Source organism: Monopterus albus, unplaced genomic scaffold (genome assembly GCF_001952655.1).
Source record: "Monopterus albus unplaced genomic scaffold, M_albus_1.0 scaffold161.1, whole genome shotgun sequence".
NCBI classification, from domain to species: Eukaryota; Metazoa; Chordata; class Actinopteri; order Synbranchiformes; family Synbranchidae; genus Monopterus; species Monopterus albus.
In genome coordinates, this window is record NW_018128041.1 from 402,070 (window position 1) to 425,346 (window position 23,277).

At 40.7% G+C, this 23,277-nt stretch overlaps 2 protein-coding genes across 4 annotated transcripts in view; one reads left to right on the top strand and one right to left on the bottom strand.

Moving 5' to 3' along the window:
• Positions 1–7,265: 7,265 nt before the first annotated feature.
• On the bottom strand, positions 7,266–12,603 carry LOC109968775 (receptor activity-modifying protein 1-like). The gene is made up of 3 exons (XM_020615281.1): positions 12,435–12,603; positions 10,394–10,532; positions 7,266–7,664 (listed from the first exon to the last, which is right to left on the bottom strand). The coding sequence occupies exons 1-3, from the start codon at positions 12,487–12,489 to the stop codon at positions 7,409–7,411; spliced, it is 450 nt and encodes a 149-aa protein (XP_020470937.1). The 5' UTR covers positions 12,490–12,603; the 3' UTR covers positions 7,266–7,408.
• Positions 12,604–15,119: 2,516 nt separating this feature from the next.
• LOC109968758 (receptor tyrosine-protein kinase erbB-4) overlaps positions 15,120–23,277 on the top strand; it is a 244,655-nt gene continuing 236,497 nt past the window's right edge. For all 3 annotated transcript variants that reach the window (XM_020615248.1, XM_020615250.1, XM_020615249.1), the window contains exon 1: positions 15,120–15,494. In XM_020615248.1, the coding sequence (XP_020470904.1) occupies positions 15,431–15,494 (64 nt within the window). In that variant the 5' untranslated portion in view covers positions 15,120–15,430. The remainder of the gene's footprint in view (positions 15,495–23,277) is intronic.

The window sequence follows — 23,277 nt, forward strand, 5'->3', positions numbered from 1 at the left end:
ATATATATATATATAAGACAATACAAGAGGATTTTTATTGGAAACAGGTTGGACTAGTAGATTTTTCTTTTACTTGTTAAAATAACATAGAAAATAACATGTTTAGGCCTCAATGAAAGATAAAAATGAACCAACAAACTTACCTTAACAATGTCTAATTCAGCGATTGTATAAGAGAATAATTAATTGTTTTTAATCTCCTGAAGATTCATTTTTTGAGCTAAATGTGAAACACTATTAGTTTTGTTTCTGAGACTCTTGAAATTCACGAGTTCAATTCATGAGATGCTGAACCCTTGATACAATAGTTTGCGTTTCTGCTAGATGTATGACAGCTATGTTTTCTAAGTGCTGTCCCATTCCAGCTGCTGCAATGTAGAATGTATCTGTGCTTGTTTCCCCCTCAAGCTCCTGAATGCTGTTGCACTTCACTTGAATGAAATGGCACTCAAGATCTTGTGTCTGGTGAGAGACGGAGCAGCTGGATTGGCTGGTGGTCTTGTGCTCTGAGAGAGATCAACCAGAGCACCATGTGAGAGCACCTGGCTCTCCTATATTGTGCCTGTTTGACAGACAGCACAGACACCTGGAAGCCCAGTGAGAGAGCGCAGTGGAAATGCCACTGCTGCTCTACAGGGCCATGCATTATGCAGGAAGCTCTCTCTCTCCCTCTGCCCCCTACTCTGCAGTAAAAATAGATCAACAGACCTGAGCATTCAGCTCTTTTTTTATGCTTCTCACTTTCACTCGGATCTCGCCAGGTGCAGCTGCTGTTGCCTTCCGCCTCACATTTCTTTGCCTGAATGTTTGCGTATCTGTGTATGAGTTTAAACACACATGTGTTTGCACACCTTTTGAGTGTGTGTATATGCATGCGTGTTGAATTATCTGTACATGATAAGCAGGGTAAGACTGTTTTATCAGTTTGGCACTGTACTTAGCTTTTACTAAAAGTGGGATGTTAGTTTTGCAGTGGTGTTTCCTGTTATTGTGGCAAGGAGCATGTGGTTTTGGGAACACTGGTGGCATGAAGCTTTTAAAACATACAATAAAACCTGCACTTTAAGGCCAAAGTATGGACACCCCAGACTTTTGTGCACTTCCAGTTCTGGGGATGTTAGTCTTTCTTTGTTTCAGTGAAGGAAAATCCTATATGCTACAGCACAATGGGTTTTTTTTTTTCAGTACAATGCTCTTTTGGCATTATATATTGTCCTCTGCTGAAGTACAAGTATCAGTATCACTTTCAATATCACACACTTAACAGTTAAGTGAAGAATATGTGTATTTTTTTTTACCATTATTTCTACTGATATAGTAAATGGACTTATAGTAAACGTCTATAGTGCTTTTCTATGCACTGAAGCATGCGCAAATCCTAATATCCACATTGTTAAAATGTCCTCACAGAAAGCAGCCAAATGTTGAGACAAAATTAGTCAGTGTATAATTGCATGAAAGTGTAAGTATGCATCAGCATTCTACATGTGCATATGTATAAAGGTCCCTTGCTGCTGAGAGTAAAGGCTCCCTGAAGACCATTGATCCGTGTCTATGAGCACAGAGGTCTCTGACTCCTCCCTGATTGCCATTCCACTGCTAATTAAACAGCCCTACTTAACGAGTTCACATTGATAACAAGGTTGGAAGGAAAGGTCACCTCATCACACTCACTTCAACTGGACACCGTCAATAATGAGCCTGCCCGGGAGGACAGGTACACACACACAGAGGTAATCATTCAAAAGATAAGGAAAGTGGCAAAGCATGTGCTTTAGAACAGAAACAGGCAAATGACTCAGAATGTGCTGGTGCAGAACTGACTTCTTTTTGTTGTTCTAAAAGCCATAAGCTTTTAGAATTTGACGGGTTTGAAGCATCATCTTGAAAGTGAGTGAGAGCAAAGGCATGGTGACTGTGTATTTTATCTCTTCTTACCATAAAGTCACACCTTTTCTGTGTTTCACTGTGAATTTAAACTTTAAATAATAATCCTTACTATGAAACACGGAGGTGTTGCATGTTTCAACACTTTAACTATAAATCTACATTACACTGGTGTGGCTATTTCTTTACATGTGTTAGTTGTTAGCAAGGATTGTTTTGAAATCTGTTTCTGGTTGAAGCCAGTGTTAAAAGCTTTGACAACCTATGTTTTGAAGGAAATCTAATCTTGGAGATGATTAAGAAAATATGTACATAAAAGAGTAGTGTTACTGTCTCCAGCATCAGTTTTACACTTGAACACACCCAAAAGGAAGACTATAGATACTGGAGCTAAAATGACTTGCGGGATGTATCAGCTACTTATGAACTGGGGCGACACTGGCCAATACTAGGAATAGTTATATATTGTTAAATGTTCACTGGCAGTAATGAATTTGGACAATCCAGAAGCAGAATCCCAGGAATGAACTGAATAGATTTTGTTTATTGTAAACACATAACAAATATGCTGTTCTTCAATAAAACAGGATGTTTTTTTATAGGAAAAAAATCGCTTCATTTTTAAGCAATCCTGTAAATGTCCACACACACAAGACACACTAACACATGACCTATATATACTACAGGGCCTTCTCATTATTTATCTTACAGCAGCAGAATCAGGATAGATTGGTTCAATTAGACTGGCCTTTAATGTAATCTGTTTAATCCATTTCTATCATCAAAGCCAATACCTACCTCTCTCCTTGGAGAGTGGGATTAGCCCTCGGAGTGCATCTCTGAGTGAGTGTTTCAGCTATAAAAACGTAGCCTCTGAGTCACTCAGATCTCCTCGATATTTGTTCTTTACAACTGGCTGTAGAGAAAACAGAGTATCTCGAGTGAAGTTTTAATGGGTGAGGATTTAAGATCTTCATATCCTACCAGAGATTGAAAACACTGTTCAGCACAATGCACAGTGCCACAATAAAAAGACAAGGGAGGATTTTGACTCTTTTGTGTGCATGTGTGGGTGTGTGGGTGTGTTTTCTTCAAGAAACAAAGTTTCTACTTAGTAAACACTTAACATTTTACCTAGGTTAGGTTTGAACATAAGAACTGCTGCAACAGACTCAAACTCCAGATTCCGTGGTTTCCCCTCTTTTTCACATGAAGGTTTTTGTGCTACCTTATTGAAAGCGTGTGCGTAAAGACCCAGGGGTTTGTGACACCGATTCGAATGCATTGACAAAATTTCTTCTCCCCAAAATTGCATGGCTCTCAATGTGGCAACAAGACTGTTTTCTAAATTCATGGATTTCATCCAACAGCTGCAATCTGCTTTTACCTACTGAGATTTCCACAGGGAAGTGGGATTTTATATTCAGTATTCATCTATCCATTCCCTTACCCCACATGTTTCTCTACTAACACTGTCAGAAACAGAAAAAACAGCATGCAGGTACTTAAAGCAGCTATAGTACCAAGCTTATTTTAGACTGAAATGTATTTTTATACTGCACACTCTCAGTGGATTTAAAATTAAATTCTCTTATATTGTATTTTATCCCTTTCTGACTAGTTACATACAAAATCTTCAACCACTTTGGGCACTCCCAACTGGTTTTTACTGGGTAAAAGCAATATTTTCCCTGCACCTGCTTTCATGAAAAACAATCCGATTTAAACACAATATTTCTAGTGTTTTCTCCTCCTAGTGCAGATTACCTGTCTGATTGCCTTTCAGCAGAATTCCCCATGCAGCATTAGCAGCACTACTCGTCACAGTAGATGGAAGCACTCCCATAGCTCTTTTTTTTTTTTACTATGTTGGGGATTCCTGCAGATATTAAAACAGTACAGGAGGCTGCTTGTCTGAGTCCATTGGCTTTATGTTTTTAATGGTTTCTGTTTGTGTGCAGAAATGTGTGAAGACACTGCAATAAGATTCGGTGATAAAGGCTCTGTGATAAATTGGTTGTGTCTGGGTAGACACATGTATGTGAATGACAGTATTGTCCTCTAAAGCATGTTTGTCATGCTTGACCTACACACACATACACACATACAGTGGTGTGACTTGAGTACAGCTGACAGGTTTGATCAAAGCTGATTGATTGCATGACACAAGGCAGGCCTGTATGGAGCAACATGGTGGGGTTAAGGGTTGGGGCTCCTGTGGGTTCCCCCATCCCTCTTCCCCTTCTGTTAACACAAGTCCTATTGCAAACCATATCTGACAATAGATATTGATCAGGTGAATGGGAAGGATCAATCCTTGTTGACTGGACAGAATACACATGGCTGAGACTGGTTGCTTGGCTCAGGACTGTTTTTCCACCATAAATAATTTTCAAATATATTTGGAACTAAAGCTAAAACTAAATGGATTTAATTGCTTTGTCAAAAAAACTAACTGTTTGAATTACAAGACTATATCTGTTCAACCACATTCAAATGAACATGAGTGTGCAGGATACAATTTGTATTTTTAATCAAACATTTCTTACACAGTGTTTTATCCAATGGCAAGAAGCTATGTTATGTTAAACAAAGTAAGGAAGTTATTGAGTAACATCACCTAGCTGATGAGAAAAGCAACTACCATAAAAACGTTACAAACATCCCTACTTTCAGTTTACTCCCTGCTACAGGCATCATATGTGTGTCTACTGCCATCTGTTGCATTTTGCAAGCAAGTGCAAGTTCTAAAACTCTAAATGTGTAAAATATGATCACACAGCACGTTTCTATAATTTGAATGGATGTTCATAGCCACAGGACTTTGTGCATTTGTCTGTACTCTTGTTTTTTGTTTTTTTTTTCCTTAAGAGATTCTTTATGAAAGTCATAGCTTTATATATGGTGTTATGAAGTTATGAAGTCACACACAGGTTATTATTGTGTACCATTCAGATCTTGGCATGCTTATCTCAATCAGCTGTTCTCCCACACTTTAGCCAAAAAAGCAGAAAAGCCACAGCAAGCTGCAGAATCTAACTTGTTTAAATACTTACAGCATCTGTTTTGTTCATTAACAACTGATTATTTTATGTTTCATAATTCTTGCCTTTACTTACTGCTATGTCAGGCTTCCCAGACATTAGCCTGGCCCATCTGGAGCTGGTGCTGAGCAATACCAACCCTCCAAACGTCTCATACAGGTGAGATGAGGTGGAGAGATGGTGTGAGGGATCGAACTTGGTAAAAAAAAAACAGAGTTTTATTTATTTATTTTGGCCAAAATGTTTTTATAAAACTGAAAGGGTTGCAATGAGCATTTTACCATATGAAAGCAATTCTATATTTTCAAATACACAGTGGCATCCTTTTCTACTCCAGTTCAAGTATCTGTGGGTAAAAAGGACTTTGCCGCTGAGCTGTTGCGGCAGCATGGTGGAGGCCTTTCCTCCAAAAACTGCAAGTAAAGGACCCTGCTGAGGTGGAACGTCTCTAATGACATCAGGAGCAAGTGCAGTATTAACCTTCAACTCATCCACATGTCTAATTATTAACTTCTGGCCCTGAACTCTCACCTCCAATGGACTGGTACTGAATGTTGATATCCTAATCTTCCTCCAAATTCATATATCATTATCAAAAACTGCTGAAAGTTGTCTTTGTCACAGCCTTGGGCATTAATCAGAAAAGCCAAACATTGCTTGACGAAGCTTAACTGTTGAAAGCTTTTACTGCTTTGACAATATAGCCACCATTAATTCCCCTGCTAGTGACAGAACAGAATAGCCCAGCAAGCAAAATATATGGAGGGGAAGTGCTGAGCCATAACTTTTACATGGAAAAAAGGCTTGACATTGTATTTAATTATTATCACAGTCTGGGAAGATTTACATACAGTTCTGCTCTGGATACAGGTTGACCTGTGTGTTGTTTTATGCAGTTGAAAGGAAGGATGGAGAATCATTCACTGCTTTGTCTCCCAAATGCTTTGGAAATAATTTCAACAAATTTCAATCTTTATTTAGCCATTAGTCTGACCATTATTTCACTGTCTTTCCTTATCCTGTCCTGTCTTACATCATTGTTTGCTGTCTGCCATTAAAGCATCTTCTCCTGAAACAGAAGTTATATATTGTTGTGGAGTATTCTGTTTCTACTGGCTGCCATGCAAACTTTGATCATTCTAACTGATTGAATCCTGTACACCAGTGTTTTCCGACCTTTTTGGCTTGTAACCCCTTAAAAACCAAATTTTACTACTATAGTGACCCTTTGACTGCAGTTATACATCTACTGGTGGTGACCAGCACAGTCAAAGGGCTATTGTTTTTCAAGGCCCAAAATGAAATGATCCTGTGAATTACAAGCAAACGTTTAAAAATATGTATGTTCTTTTTTCAATGGATGTGTCCCTAGGTTGGAAACCACTGCTGTAGGTGTCTTATGCGTCATCAGAAATGGGCTGAAACTTGGATAGATATTAGAATTTTCTTATGTAAATATTATTGCACCAATTAAGCTGCTGTTAAAGGAACAATTTGCTTGTGAATGTTGCAGCATGCAGAGCTTTTCAAAGAGAACACTAGATGGAGCCAGGTTATACAGTGATGGATGAATGTCCAGCTGAAGGTCATGTTGAGCTTTGCAGTCTTAAAAGCTTATATTTCCTATATGAACCATTTCATGGTCAGAGAAGGAGAGAAATTAGCTTGTTTTCAAAGTCTCTATCTGGAAGTAAACTATACTTGTGTCATAAACAAGGCATTTGGTTTATCTCACATTTTGATTTATGCAAGCAGATTGGGTGTATTTGAACAGTATTGCCATAACTAGTAATTTACAAAACACTTGTAAAGTCGCATCCTATCAATTTGATTTCTTCCAAAATATATGTAGCTTTCTCTCAGGTATTTTAGAGACTGCAACTGAGATGAGAATAAAAGCAGCATTGTATTTGTGTTTCAGTACAAAGTGATTTAACTCTTTTACATGATGAAGGACTCTGGCCTTGTTTCTCAGTTTCTAGCTCTAGCCTTTCCTCTCTTTTGTCACCTCTCCTCCACATTTATAACTATCATTTATCCAAGTCACTGGTTTCTCCCTGAGTGTCCTGCTCTCTGCTGCTATTTATGTGTTCACAGATTTTGTAGGGCCACTAGAACAGATGGTAATTAACATGCATGGCCTCTAAATTCCCTGAATCTCAAAGAACTGTATTGCTTTCCCCTGCCAAACTTCAACAGTCTCATAGTGGTGCTGATCCACTAAAAAAGACTGCACATATAAATTTTATTTTTATGCCCAATACACCATTTATTATGTATTACTGTGTTGTATTGCTGTCAAACATTTTTTATGAGACATGCAGCTGCTTCACTGCGCCTTACATACACTCACATTTGAATAGGGAAATAAGGCTGTTTCACTACAGTAAGTATAAATGCTCATGACTTCACACTTAAAATTCAGAGTTCATTTATATTCCCAATCCTTGAGGCCAACTCCAGCACCCAGACTGTCCCTATAATAAGCCCTCTGTGCGTTTACTCCTCCACACTACTAGGGCAGTCATGAGCAGGGTGACAAGCACTGGCACTGTGATGAACGGAGCAAGGATGGTGATTGGAGGGTCGTGGAGGAGCCGGCCGGTCAGAGTGCAGTCACGGAAGTAGGTCTGGTGAATCTGCATGAAGAAGTGGTCAACTATGTGATTAGGCCAGAAGCAGTCCATCCTTAAGGCAACCTGGTAGGTGCAGTTTGTTAGTCCCCCGTATATCCTGGGAGGTGACAAAACACAATCACAAAAGAGACACTGGATCCAACTCAAAGGTGGAAAGAGAAGAAAGGGCATGGATGTCACTCAAACATAATCAAATCTCAGCTGCTAAAACAAACATGAAAGAACCTACAGTATATTTCTGTGAGTAATGTATCGTAATTACTTTGTGTGTCCTGATTTTGGGTATCAGAACTGTAGAAATTCAGTTTTCTCACTGTGTCTTTGAAGTGTCCTTTCAGAGTGGGACCAGAGTAAGGGATTCCTGTTGGATTTTTTTAAGGCCATGTCTAGAGTTACCACTGGGCTTAACACAGCTAAATATAACTGGTCGGTGGTAGAGGGCAGGAGAAATGGAGATGCATACCAACAGGGTAGCACCGTCAGTACAGCACTGCACCATACCAGAGATTCTGTTTTCGATGGCCAGTGTGTTTAATTGTGGCAACTTGTACATAATTGACTCCAGATTTGATTCTGACTAGTGAACAATAACTCGTTAATATTAACAGTTCTTCAGCATATCTACAGGAGGAAGGTTTTGATTTTTATGATCCTCTCTGTAATCACTTAATGTATTGCAGCATTCGCCTACCACAAGCGCGTGCCGCCCACACACAACGAGTTGTGTCAACTTGTCTCCATGATGGGGTCGAAATGTTGTAGACTTGAGGATTTATCAACCTTGGACTTAAAAGAAAATACTGCCTCCTGTAAAGAATGCTGGAAAAGGACACTGGTTAGACTATGTCCAACCTGAAAACTCACCCAGCGCTCAGGTGTGTTGGCACTTGAGGCTCCTTATTTGTAACCTAATGCAACAGTACATGGCCTATTTGTTCAGGGTTACATGTTTACTGCAATTTTTGAAACGTCTTCTTCACAATGTTTCTGGTTCATGGTTATTTGCTAAACTGAAAACCTGTTAATGTGAAAGATGAGTGGTGTTGATAATGTTCAGATTGTGTGCAGACAGTTTCAGAGAGGTGTTGATTCAACGGTGATCATTATGGAAGCTGCTGTTTGTGCATATAAGTGTCAACTTTGGATGCAGTTTGTTGGAATTGTTTATAATTAATTTTTACCTTGTTTTTGCTTCTATATTATAACTTGGGCTAAGTTGAGGAAGGAGCCAGACACAGAAGCTGCCTTTTTCTCTTTTATTTCCACACACAGCACAGGGCAACTGCATCACAGACAGAATGAACACAGAACATTGAATAGTCCCTGCCAACCCCTAATCCTGCCAAGTGTCTCTCTCTGCCCCCCAACGCTACACAGCCCCTCACCTGGCTAGTTAAATGTCCTCAGTAACCACAGTCATACCAAAGTCCTTTAAGCACTGGGGGAGCCTGCACTAGCACTGAGGCCACTCTGGTAGCTCCTGGGCAGCCGGTGGAGAGGGCTCTGGAACTCGTGGCTGGCTCCCATTGTCCAATGTTCCCCCCCTCAGATGAGGCCAAGGGCCTGTATGTTGCGAGTCTGTACCTGTGGAGCATCACCCGAATCCACTTACTCAGTTTCACTGTATCTGACTGTCTTTTCAGTACAGTACAGGATCTGCTCCACCGCTCGCTGACTGGGGACAAGCCATTCCTTCATCCAGGGCTGTACACCCACAGCAGCACACCAAGGACAAAGTTTTTCTCCTGGGCTGTGAGCATCTTGGAATTTGGCGAGGCCACACGTCTGTCAGTGTACCCAAACAGATCGTAGCCCCAGGCACATCCACCACAACCCCCTACTTTTCCAGCAGATCAAGGCCAATGATGCATGGATCTTGAATGTTGGCCAGCCCAAAACGGTGTTCAGTGGTGCATCCAACAACAGTCATTTTGAGTGTCCTCCCTCTCAGCATACCCTCACCAGTGACTGTGGTGATGCAGCACTTGGTAGGCCCTCCACTTCTGGGGTCTTGGCCCTTCCATCCCTGGCAGTGTCCCTGGACGCACCAGGGAGATGGTGGACCTCATATCCACTAAGGCGCAGCAGTGCAGCATCTGACACTGTCCAGTTCACACTCCAGGTGCAAGCTGTGTGTCTGGCCCAGACAGCTGACCCTCAGCTGTGACAGGCTGTGTCGGGTCTATTTGGCATAGATGAGTTGGCCATACCTGTGTTGCAATGTTCTCTAAGGTTGTTGTGTAGGACTCTTGGATGAGGTATGTCTCTTGTGGCTCTTCCCCACTGTATTGTGGCAGTATTGTGGCCCCTCGCTGTTCTGCTCCTGGCTCCATGCTGTGGTCTGGTTGAAGCTGTGGTGTTGGAGCTCCGGTGCAGTTTCTCCATCCTGCCTAGTGGGCCTTGCTGGCTTCTTCTTCCAGCCAAGCAATAAGTTCACTGATCTCCTGGAGCAATGCTGTTATCTCTGGAGCTCTCACTTCTGACACCAGTTTAGAGTTAGCTGGGTTGAAGATGGAGCCAGTCACCCCTATTGCCTTTCATGCAAGCTTCTATGCCCAGTACATTGCATGACCCTGGATAGCTGCTCTTTTTTAACACACACGCACAACTATTTACATGTTGGCTGAAACCCATTCGTCCCACCAGCATCCCCCATTATGGTGCCTGGGCCCAGCTGGCCTGGTCCCACCTCACATAACAGAACATGAACACACAGTATCTCTGCAACACATACAGTCTCTGCCAACAGGGCCTGTGGAGAAGCCTCTGTAACATATTTTTATGGATATGCTCTGTATTTCAGCATGTCTCAGAAGGTAAACTCACTCTATTGTGTCCGGCCAGGTACACCACAAGCCTCGGTCTAGTCCTTCCATGTCAAATTTGAACTTGGCTAAGCAGAGATCATTGATCGTCCTCTTGTAGAAACCTTTATTGCAGCCAGGCACTGAAGGAAGCACTTGACCTAGAGAGTAAAAGAGAAAGAGAAAAAATGCATGAATTAACATACAAATATGACTTTAAAAATGGATTTGAGTGATATGAGTTGACTGGATCTCAGTGATCATTTTATTCCACTGAGTGACAAACAAAACTTGCATTACTGTAAAAATACGAAAGACTTTTCTAAAGCACTACAGAGGTTATCTGCTCTTTTGAATTCTAGATAATTAGGAATATGTTTGTGCAGCAAACAAGGTCGTGTTCTGGCAATTCCTACTGGACCATTTTTTCACTATTAGGCTGTTACTTTCTCTAAGAAAGTATTGTAATTTGCAGCCGGCATCCCAATCCCATTTGTTTAATTCACTGATGTGTATAAACAGCCTTTTGCAGCGGAAGGAGACCGGAGCTGTCCCGCAGGGCTTTGAGGGCAATGTAACACCACTGAGCAATACAGTAGGAGAGGTAGCTTAAGCTGGTGGAAAAAAAGGCCGTGTGGAAACTAACAGGTTGCTGTTGTTTCCATTGGGAAACATGGTGGAGGCTGATCTGTGCCAGCCTGATAAGGGCCGACTGTGTGCCCATTTTGTTTGCTCTGTCTCAGCTGGCTCTTGGAGGCTCGGAAACACTCAAAGGAAAACTGAATGTATTTATATGAGGATTTGAAAAAAGATGCTACTAAAGTAAAACTGTAAAAATAAAAAATAAAAAGATTGTGGTGATCGTAGTGTCATCCTGCTGGCTGTGAAGTTTGCCTTGTCAAAGAGAGGGATGAGGCACTTTTCACATGCTTAATTCAGGTAAGACAGCTTCAAACACATGTGTTTCACCTGTTTGTCTGTTGTTGGCAGCAGCTAGTGGGAAAATTTGACATTCAAGTGTGTGAAGTTGCCATCCCGATTTGTCTGGTGACCAGCAGTGCACATTCCACATTTCACATTCCATTTTCCAGGAAAGCCAAGGCAAACCGTGACAGATTCGACAGCAGTGCTATAGCTGGAGGTTTACACTCTACTGACTAAATGGCTTGAAGTAATGAATTCTGCCTGCCATTCTAGGACTCAGTATTTATGGATTTTAACAACTGATGCTCATCAATATGAGAAGGTCCTCGTAGCTCAAATGTCACTCATGTCTAGCCAGCTGCTGTGACACTTGGCATGGCAGCCTGCTTTTCACATTCTCCCTTTCATTGAAAGTAAAGCCCATGAAGGGTGGATTCTCAGAGAGACAGTAGAGTTCTGCAAGTGTTCTCTCATATCTAATATCCCTTTACCTGCCCTCATGTCCTCAATTAGAGTCACACTAAGATATGTTGAATCTAGAGAATCAGGACAAGCTGCGGTTGTAAAATGCCTGAACAACTGACTGATACATCTGATGATTTTGAGTCATGGAAGAATGTGTACTGCATGCAACACAACCAGTCATGCCCTTGATCTAACATATTTTTGCATAAGAAATAATATTCAAATAATGCAATGCACACAGGGTGGATTTATCCATATTGTGCTGTTTTCCTTTTGTACTCTAAGTACATTTTGATTTTAATTCTTATGCACGTTTACTCAAGTAAATGTTGTTGCAGACATTTTACTTGTACATTAGTATTTTTTACAGTGTGGTTTGTGGTTCTGTTACATTTAATTAAGGGGGTCTGATTACTTTCTCCAACACTGTCACTTGTCAGTGCACATCTTTGTCTAGCTACTGTAAATCCTAAATGAATTGCGCTGAATTCACATCTCTTGTATATGTTTGAAACACACACAAAAAAATGATGATTCACCACTTACTATATTTACAAATGTTTTATAAATTAATCATATGCAATATCCAACTATCATTGACCTATTAAATAGATAGGAAGTTTAAAATTAAACCACTAAGAAGAACTTTACTATTCACTACCACAACCACTCACCTGCTATCAACAACACAAGCCCTGCTTTTAGAAAAGACGTGCTCTCCAGAGCCATGCTGATCCAAAACGATCTGCACACGCTGTTCACTTTCTGGAGATTAACTGCACATATCTCATTCTTCCTCCAGTATTCCAGCCAAAGCCACTAATTCAGAAACAACACACAACAAATTAACCGCAACTCCCAATGTGTACTCAACAGGAAGGCACCAACTGATTGCAAAAGCCCCTTGAACTTCTGCAGAAGAAGCCTCCTTCCCCTCACCACAGCCCCAATCATAGAAGCTGTGCCTGCCATGTGATTCTGTTGCTGGCAGCGTGGAGCCACTCACAGGGGGCAAAACAATGTCACACACCAAAATTAGTGCCGGTCAAAATTAACCCAGGGAATTGTTAGAAGAAAAAAAAGTTATCTTATGATATATGGCTTTAATTTACAGGCATGTTATACAAATATCAAAGCATACGGTAATACTGTAGATAAAGGAGTTGTAAAAAGTCCCCTTAAAGTCACACCACATGTTCCCTGTGTAGGAATATTATAGCCCAGAGAAATGATCTAAGAAATTAAAAGTGAAAGAAACTATAAGTTCACTATGGATTAAACACTGAGTCCTGGTAGGAGTGCTTTTTAATGCCTCAGCATCTAGAACAGGCACCTCAATGTACACAAACTTCCTATTTTGTACAGACTTGTGCTTTATACACAATTATCACAATTTATTACCTGTAATATGGATAATGCTCCCTCTCACATTCCCTGTCCACTGTTTCCTTTAATCTTTCATCTTTATTACCTCAGTCCTATTGTAAGATAATATATTAGACTCATGTTTTAATCAAATACTTACAGTATGTTTTTCCCTTTCTTTATTATTTGTCATTATTATTTGGAATGCCCTCTTAACTTTGAGCCGTTGTCCTGTAACCCTCCGTCAAAGCTCATGTTGGACTCACACTGGGGCCCAATTCATAGCACAAAGACAGAATTCCCATATTTATATCACACTCATACCAGTGCAAATCTCATGCAGCTCAGTGATGTCACTCACTGAATGTTTTATCTGAAGAGTTTGTAGCAGAACAAAGAGAGGTTTATTAGTATTCCCAAGGCCGCTTTGCACTGTGCTGCCACCCAGTGTGGCTGTGTGTGTGTGTGTGTTCGTGAAAGTAATCCCATAACTCAAACAAGTGTTTTCATGTATCTCCTGTAATATTTTTGCAGACTGAGAGTGAGTAGACTTTATTTCCCTTGAGTTCATAGATTTGAGTCATACTCTATCCTCCTGAGACCCAGAAGAAAATGTTTTGATATTTTGATTATTTTAATATAAATTACTTCTTAGGGATGTAAGAAACATGTTACATCACTAGAAAAAGCCCAGGGTGTCCTTTTTCTAGGACATTAGGACACAACAGACTGCAAGCATGGTGTTTAAAATAAAGGCCACAGTGTCATGTCCCCCATAGAGGACAGAGATCTCTCAGGAGGCTATAGCTTATCAAAAGCATATTTTAATACATGCATAATGATTTTGAAACTGTTAAATTCATTATTCATGGACTGTACAAACATTATTGGAAAAGGTGGAGATGCTCCACAGCATTAACAAAAAACTTTTTGGACCTTTGAGTAAACGAAAAAGTGCAACAAACTGTCATCTCACTTCTCAACTGCTTTACGAGTCATACCAGCTTCAAGACTCAAAGACAAGCAGTTCTCCGTAAATTCCCCTAGGGGGCAGCAGAGGACACACAATTAACCCACTCTGCACAGAAGTATCATTTTGGCCCTTTTGCATCCTTGGTGCCTCAGCTATGGGATCGTTCTATGATAGAGCCAGTAATGTCCGAGTTTTCACCTTGCATGGGTCACAAATCAATATATTCTTGTCCTTACTGAGTTGCCAGCCCATTTCATACTTTCACACCAGTCCACAAACGAAGCCAGAGAGCAGATACACAGGCTTGTAAAATGAGCGGCCCTGAAAATGGTATATCGTTGGAGCCAATCTCTTCACTGCAGCCCCTTTAGGCTAGCGTCATCAAAGTTTATAGACTGTACCTTTCTTGTGGTGGATATTTGCAGACGGTCACACTGCTGATACCACAGGAAACTTTTCAGATGTTACTGTAAGTCTACTCTCTAACAGACATACCAGAGAGCAGATGATATTTTTTTAGTAGCTGTAAAATAATCTGGAATAACTAATGTATCTAGGAAATCACTATAATTCATGGTGTCATCCATTTTATTTTCTATCTTAACATTTTCTATATTCCATGTTATCTTGAAGTTATGAACATATTAACCAGTGTGGGACCTAATGATAAATATGGCTTTAAATGATGATGATGATATTTATAAACCCATTTCTGTGTTGTTTCTACCTCACAGAAAGCCCGTGGGTAGCAATCTGGGACTCCACAAGACCCAGTGAGAAACCAAAATAAAATCTGCTCTTGACAGGTGTCTTGACAGCAGCCATCATGCATAATAGCCAATCAGCAGAGGTGATAAGTGAAGTGGGCGGAAATCCAAAAAAAAAAAAAAAAAAAAAAAAAAAAAACCTCCCAAAATTTTAATAGGCTGATGGGGGTGTCAGTCGCACCAAGGAGGCGTGCTCAGAACCCCCCCACCGCACCATCCAAACATACACTCACGCAACCCTCCTCCCCCCAAAGCACCAGCGGTATTCCAGTGTTGTGAGGAGTAAATGGCTCGCAGTGTCCGCGGCGCACAGCGACCTAAACACTGGCCTGGGATCCGATAAACAAACACGACAAAGCGCGGTGCGTAAAAGCTCTCCACGGCGCTGGTTCTGGCTGCACACGGAAACTGACAGTTGTCCAAGAAGCTACGAAGACTTCGACGTGCTTTTTTTTTCTTTTTTGGGTTGTTTGTATACATGTGTGTGCGTGTGTGTTAGCAACGAGGATATCTTAATTGGACATGTGAGTTACGGGAGTTAACAAGACAAACAGCCTTTTCAAAAATGAAGTTCCTGGCTTGCGTCCTCTTCACTTTGGTGATGATCCGATCCAGTGCAGCACAGTCAGGTGAGTGCTTGGATGCGCGTTTGGGTCAAATTCAAGTCGGAGCCCAAAACACCGCTGTCACAAACCTTGACATAACATTTTATGATGAATTGTAAAATGTACTGTAGTTGTTTGCTGAATTATGATGACTGGGTACCGCAGTTGAACACTTTTTATTGTTAGTTCTATATCACTGGTACAAAGTTGATACAACTTCATATCCAGCCACGTCGATGCTGATTTCAGTCACCGTACCGAGACGTACTCATACCTGTAGTAAATTGTGGGTCTGCTTAGAAAGCTTTCCAAACTGCTCACATTTTATACGCTTTTAACCCCTCTTAATTGGATTTTTAAACTTATTGGAGAAAACAAATGACTTTTTTCACATTTGCTTGTGTATGTTTGATCAGTCTTTCGATAAGAACAATCTGGCTTAATTTAAACGATCCTAAAATTCCCTTAAACGGACATTGATCGACCGAGGACCGCGGCTACTTGCGCTAATGTATATGAATTGAGCTTGGGCTGCACCAGTGGCCCCGTTTTTATTCTTTACGGTCTTTGAATAATTTAGCTGTAGCAGATATACTGAGTGCTATAGAGGCAGTGGGAACACATCATTAGGTCCCCTGTGGTGTCTGCATCTGGACAAAATCACTTTATGGTTACTGCAGTAAATGCTTGTAATGCGTCAATGGCGCTGAGAACTCAACTTATAATGAAGTTAAATATATTTTATGCGTGTGTTAATGCTAATGTGCGCTTTGACATCCCCGTAGGATATTTGCTGGTGGTTTTGCTCCTGTAAACTGTTACCTTTGGGATCTTACCACTTGCTGCGTGATGTCCTGTTGCCTTTATTTATTTATTGGAGCAAAAATTACACGCTTGGAAGTTGAGAAATTGTGCCGTGGAACTTTTTCAATCAGTCATTGTTCTCAGACATAGTGATCAATATGGACTTTAATGTGTTCCGTTATTCTGTTTGGTTTGGAATTAGGTGTAATATCTGCTCTGGAATAATATCAGACATGCACTCAACTTATTTGCCCAGTAATATTTTCTGTTTCACTTTGGGCTGATATACAGTTCATGATGCCAGAATATGCTTTCTTAATTAACATAATAAAGCTTTGGCAAGACATGCCAAACTGGAAAAACACTAGTGGAAACAGACTCCAGAACTGGGAATGCAGGAGAGTTTGTTGTGTATTGATATTCAGAGGTGAATTTGGCCATTATCCAACCTCTTAGAGGCACAAATGGGATTCTAGGATGCTTTTCTCTGGTGGTTTGTGGTTCTCAGGCAAAACTGGACGAACACACACGCTCCCCTGCTGGCTCTGCTGTGTGTGGATCTTGGAATAAAATCGCTGAATGGATCCTATTAAATAGGACTGGATGGATGCATGGATGGATGGATGACAGGCAGGATGAATGGGGAAGAAAAGTGGCAGCCTCACTGGCTTATTTATTTTTTATGCATACACTCCCATCCAAGATATTTGTGATGCAAATTCTGCCCAAGAATCTGAGCTATGCCTCTCGGGAGGTTCATTGTGAGTGGGTGTTAGTGGGTGTATGAGGTGATATTATTTGTTTGCTGTCTGTCCGCTCTTTTGTCTCTCTTTCACTTAATGTCCTTATTGTGGTTTTAAAACTTCATACCCAGAGTCATATATCAGTCATACTCAGAGCTATATCAGATTGAAGTAAGTCAGGGTTTCACTGGTGTTTAACATTGTGATTGAATCTGTCTCTTTGCAGCATCCCAGCCTGTCAGCTGTATGCTATACACTAAATTGTGTGAGCATGGAGGTGTTCACACTGCAAGGGACTTGATTGATGTTTTCCTCTACCCTGCCTGACTGCTGGCAGTGTGAAGGGATCTCACTGTATTTGTGTAGAAGCATGGCCTTTTGCAGACTGACATTAATCTTCATTATAATTTAAAATAAACCAAAACCCCCCAAAGAGAACTAATTCAGAGTTCAGGATCAGCCCTACCAATGGGGTCAAGTGTTCACTGGTAGATACAGTTTAAACTAAGATCACTAAAAACTTCTTATCTATTGTGGACTTGGGAAGTTTTGGCATGAAGTCCGAACACATGGAAGGTTAAACAGCGAGTGCACTGAGAAAGACTCTGATATTTGTTTGAAAGCTCTGTAAAAGTTTAGTAAGTAGACCTTGAGTTCAGATTCTTTGTCAAACTACTGCTGCTGAGGTCTTGAATGAACTTGAAAGCTCAGTCCTTCTTTATAGTGATGCAGGGTTTTAGTAACCTTTAGGTGAATCCAGTATCCTTTCTATAGTTTGCTCATGTTCATCTTTTAGTATGTAGTATGTGAGAATCAGAACCTTTTCTCTGTTTTTGATTTAGGCTAAAAAGGCACTTCTCACCAACATTTCCCACCTTTTGCACCTTTAAATGGATCTTGTACCAATAATTTCACCATCGTCTGTCTGCTTGGCAAACATTTTAATTGTCCCAGCTTTGGAGTGTGTATGACAAATGCTGCATTCACACGTGTGCATGTGTGTTTGGGTGACATTTAAAGACATGCTCTCCTGTGAAATGGCCGGGGGGAGAAGGGGGCACAGAAGCCTCTGAATGCCAGTATCAAATTACTGGGCGTCCATCAGCTGGCACAGAGCTGCTGAGCTGGCCGGGGCTTTGGAGGAGACTGGTGGAAATGAAAATTTATTACAGGCTAATTAAGCTTTTTTTTTTTTGATGGAATCAGTCTAGACCACGAGCCCTTTATTTGACAGCATGAGAGATGAGGGGAGTGAAAGAATTAAATCGTGCTCTAAATTAGTCAACACCGCTATCATAACCTGATATCTGCCAGGCTTTGGCTGGATGTTAGTCAAATACTCTGTGATCGTTTCTCATGAGCTGATGGAGATGTGTGCATTTGTCAGTATCTTCTGATGAAAGAGGCAGCGCCAGAAAGAGTGGGAATAAAATATTGCTGTTTGCACAAAAGAATAATAATTGCATTTCAGTGAGGATGGCATTGAGTTGTGGGTTGTTGTTTGCTTCCTCTGTCATAGCCGGACAGTCTCCGCGGGCTGGAAGGGAAGCCTTACAGATGACTATGTGACACGTGGGGGTGATGGAACGCTTTTTCAAGGCCTGAAACAACAGTACACTACATCTCATGGTACTCGCCATCTGAATCAGTGCACGGGTTGAACAAAGATGCTGTTCTCTTTGGGTCTTCCACTTTTCTCTTCCTAGGCAGTCAGAAGCAATGTAGTGAGGTCACAAGGCCATTTGCTTGACATTTTGTTTGACTGCCCTTCTTACAGAGAAGCGTCTGTTCTTCACGTTTGTGAACCACAACTGCACAGCATGGGAAGGAAAACATCCAAGATGTGGGGGCAAAATAGCAGCTTTTGTGGCCTCTGTAATCATCCCGAAGCTTCTTGGTCCCTCTCCCTCTCTGACGCTATGTTTGTCATTCAGTGCCAACTCTTAGTGTGACTTAGACTGGCTAGTCGTAGGCTGGAAGCCTGGCACAGATGTCCCCTTTCAGGAGGACCGAGATCTCACTCGCACAGAAAACACAGTTCACCAATACACAGGCATTTATTGTAAACACCTTTGTATCCACACACTCTTTTAATTTTGTCTTGCATGCTGGTTCTGCCTTTTCCTCTACGTCTTACTTTTTCTCTTGTACATGCATACACTCGGAGTCATAAAAATTTATGAGGGTGAAGGGGCAGAAGAAGCCTTGTTTAGTGGCTTTAAGTGTGAGGCATTGTTTGCTTAAGTACAAGTCTTGAATCTACTTTTAATGGTTTGCGTTCTGATTCCCCTCTCTCTCACACACACTCGCACAGTGTGTGTTTGAGGCATGGTCCAGCAAAGAGAGAGGAATCGTTTTTTCTTTCCTCCTCTGTTTCTTCTAGACCACTGGAGGGTTTGTTCGGCCCGCCACTTGTAATTCCACTCAGAGACAAATGCCTCCATCCTACGTCTGAGGAACTTCCTACACACACACACACACACACACACACACACACAACTGCACAAGCGAGCATTGCAGACACACACAGATCCTGCCCAGCAGTGCAGGTCGGCTCACACCACTTCAGAGCTTCTCTTTTGATATAAGAACTCTTCTTTTGCTTTTATTTCATTACATCTCTTTGTTCTTTTTTCATGCACGTTTGTATTTCTTTGTCTCTTCTCCGTCTATTTCCTTTGCTCTCTCCCTCACACACACCTTGTCTGCCTCCTGTTCATATCCATTAACATCTCTCATTGTGTTTTGGCTTTATTTTCCAGCTCTGTTTCATCTGTCTTTCACTGCCTCAGCTTTTCTTTTCTCTTTTAAAGCTTTTTATTTCCTTTTCTCTGGCTTTTCCTCCCTCCTTCTCTCTTTTCCTCCCTTGCTCACACACACATCTGTACACACACTTCCATTCCTCCCTCTGTCTTTCATAAGCCTTGTGTGCGAGGCTGTCACTGAGCATGCAGGGAAAATGGAAAACAGCTCATTGCCCCCCTTTAATTACGATACCCAATTTGTTTAACAGACAACACGCTGTCGGCAGCTCCTTCATACACCACTCAAACTGTCATTTACATGTCTACATGCATGTATTTTTTTTTTTTTCTCTGTGTATGTACTTCTAGGCTTGTGATGGTTGGGAGGGTTTAGATGCTGATGTTGTGTCTTAGTTTAAGTTAGCCACATAGGTCAACAGAGCTTTTAAGGATGTGGTGGAACAGACTGAAATTATCCATGTGTAAGTAATTGTTATCTCCTGTGGCCCTTTGTTTTTTAAAATAGGTGATCTATATTATCTCAAGTGACATCTGTTGCACTTCTAAAGCTAAATACCATTTGATCTTTAATTGCTTGACTGACATTTGTAGCTAAAACATAAGGGACTATTTTGTCAGATTTGATGGCTTTTCTAGCAGCTTAAGCACTTGCTTTCTGGCTTTCTGATGGAGTAATGATGCTACTCCTACAGACTTGGCATTGGACAAAATGATTTTATCCAGTGTTTCTGATCAGAATGCTGCTGATCATGAAGCTTAAGCATGTAGAACATTTCTTGAGACATAGTAGTCAATTAAAAAAGTGGGCATCTATATAACCATTATTGTTTGTAAATGACATAAATTATATCATAACTTAGTTCCGTGACCACCCCTAATTCCAGCAGCAAGTGCAGCTAAAAGCACATGTGTACAATGTTCAATCTGGCTGCAAAATGTCACAAAAATAAGAGGTATTGGCGATATTTTGGTGTCACTTTCACATGAGGATGGAAAGTGGTGACACGCCATCCATTTTTATATGTCATATGTCATTAAACCAGTATGAAAATGTCACAGCTTTACTGTTGACGGTTTTCATTAGTATCAGCAAAAGGTCTAACTTAGGTTAAGGCGTGGAGGAACTCACTGCATTACCTGCCTTGTAAACCAAATATATCCACATGCATATGCATCTAGGTGTTTGTTCTTCTGTATGCAACTCTTGGCTTCAGTTCTACATTCGCAGTGCTGCGCTCAGGCATGAGGCCAACACAGGAAGTGGGACAGTGTTCAGCTTCCTGTGATTGGCAGCACTTCTTTGGCAAAGCAGGATCAAGTGCCATTGACTCTGTCTTTCACAAAAAGTCTGGGCTTTTTATAAAACTCCTTTGCCTTCATTCACTTGCTTCACTTGCTTTCTGTTCTGGCTCTCAGCGCAGCACAATAGAGAGCATTAGAATCACAATAGAATAGTTTTGTCCTGTAACCTTGACAAAGGCTGACGTTTTAATGAAAGTCTGTGAATAGAGAAGTGATCTCTAATCCCTCATCTGTGCATGTGGACCTGACAGTTCAACCATGACCTGTAGATTTGTGTTCCTGCCTCATTTACATTGTCTCTCTCACACACACACACACACACACACCAACGTTTCTGTCTCAGTTGTATCTTATACTGCTTTAAAACCCAGTTATTTTGGATGCTTTTCATTAGTTCACTCTCTCTGTTTGTGTGTGTGTATATGTGTTTCTGTAGTCAAGCCTGCCTGGTGTGCCTGTGTGTGAGCTAATCCCTGTTAAGATATTCATGGAAGCTAATCTGTTTAATTACATTGCAAATTAAGGATATTTACTGTTCCAAGACTTTTATGTGACACTCGCCTTAATCAGGGCCTTAATCTGTCTGGCACGGTGTGAGTGTGTATTACTCTGTGTGTGTGCACATAAGCGTTTGTGTGTGATTGATACACTTTATGCTTAGACATATCTGCCTTTGTGTCTCTTTCTGCCAGAGTTGGTCTGTATCTCACAGCTTTAATTTAGTTTCAGAATATTTTCCTGCAAAAAAAGCATTTTCCACTTGTCATCATGGCAGAGAAAGGCACCATTTACAAGGATTAAAATGTATTATCAGTGAGCTGTTGCTAAAGCACATCACTCTGCTTGAATCAGATTCATGTTCAGCTAATTCTACAAGGTTAAAACTCTGTTCAATACATGGAAACCCGCTGTGTGCTTTGCCAAGTTGCAAAATAATGAAAGCAGACTCCTATAGTCAAGTGTGTCTTTGTATGCGAGTGTACACATGTAGGTGAATTTGTTTCTGAGTTGTCGGTCCTGCTAGGAGTTTTTGTGTGTTTATTGTGGTCCCAAATGACCAAATCTATAGTGCTGTACTCATTTTTTGTAAGTAATTGCATAATGTATAAAAGAAATTGAAAGCCATGTGTAAAATGATTACTGATAAAACAAATACATAGTAAATTCAAATGAGTTTTAAAATTCTTTGGATCGACCCTTTCCTTTTGGGCCAACTTGAAGGTTCCTTTCTAACCTTGTTAGATTCTACTGTATAAGGTGTATTTGTTTGTGTTGTGGCAGTAAGCTGGAGAAGATTGGAGTAAACTATGTTTTTCCTTAGAAATGTTTTTCCTTTATGTAACTTTTTATTTTAAGGCTAAGTGTTCTTTGTTACTACGTACTTACGTACACGTGCGCCACGCGGAGTGGCAGCAAGTTACAGTAGCTGTGTCCTCGTGTTCTTTTCCGTGTTTTTATGAAGTTCTGTTCTTATGGTGTTATGTTGGTTGTTCTCTATTGCTGCTGTAACACAGAAATTTCCCCACTGCGGGATCAATAAAGTACCTACTCTACTCTAGAAGTTTGTTCATAGAAACTGAGGTTTGATTTTAATTTCACTTTCAATTTGAATTTCATAAAGTGCTTTCATCTGGGTTGTGTTTAAGTCTACAGTGATTGGTAAAATTGGCAGAATGTTGGTGTGAAATTGTCAGGATTTGACAAAAAAAAAAATCAAGATTTCACAAGTATTTCAGTTTTGTTAAATTTGCCTTTATTTAAATGCAAATTCTTAGTCTTGATTACACTAAACAGTAAGTTTGTGCATTTTCATGTTTGTATGAATGCAAGTGTTTATTTCGATGTGCATATTAGCAAATGTTTCTGCATAGGTGTGGTTACCTGATTGTGGGTGTGAAAAGTTGTGCTTAGAAAGTGTGCAAATGCCTGTGTACATCTTAGTTTCCATTACCTGTTTGCATATGTACATTTGGATTTGCAAATCCATGCATACTGTATGAGGTATAAGTTGTGTGTGTGTGTGTGTGTGTTCAGATGGAACACGTTGTCCTTTTTATACAGCCCCATCTATGAAGGCGACCTGTAATAAATGAGTGGGTATGAGAAAGTGGCAGCCATGACAGCTGACAGGGGAGGGAGGGAGGAGAGAGAGAGAGGGAGAGAAGGTGGATGTGTGTGTGTTGATGAAAGAGT

What these genes read in the sequence shown, in the direction of transcription:
- LOC109968775 (XM_020615281.1), bottom strand. Translation starts at nt 12,489, where the DNA reads ATGGCTCTGGAGAGCACGTCTTTTCTAAAAGCAGGGCTTGTGTTGTTG. An exon ending in GCTTGTGTTGTTGATAGCAG is followed by an intron (nt 10,533 to 12,434) that starts GTGAGTGGTTGT and finishes TTTACTCTCTAG; the next exon opens with GTCAAGTGCTTCCTTCAGTG. An exon ending in ACCTGGCCGGACACAATAGA is followed by an intron (nt 7,665 to 10,393) that starts GTGAGTTTACCT and finishes GTCACCTCCCAG; the next exon opens with GATATACGGGGGACTAACAA.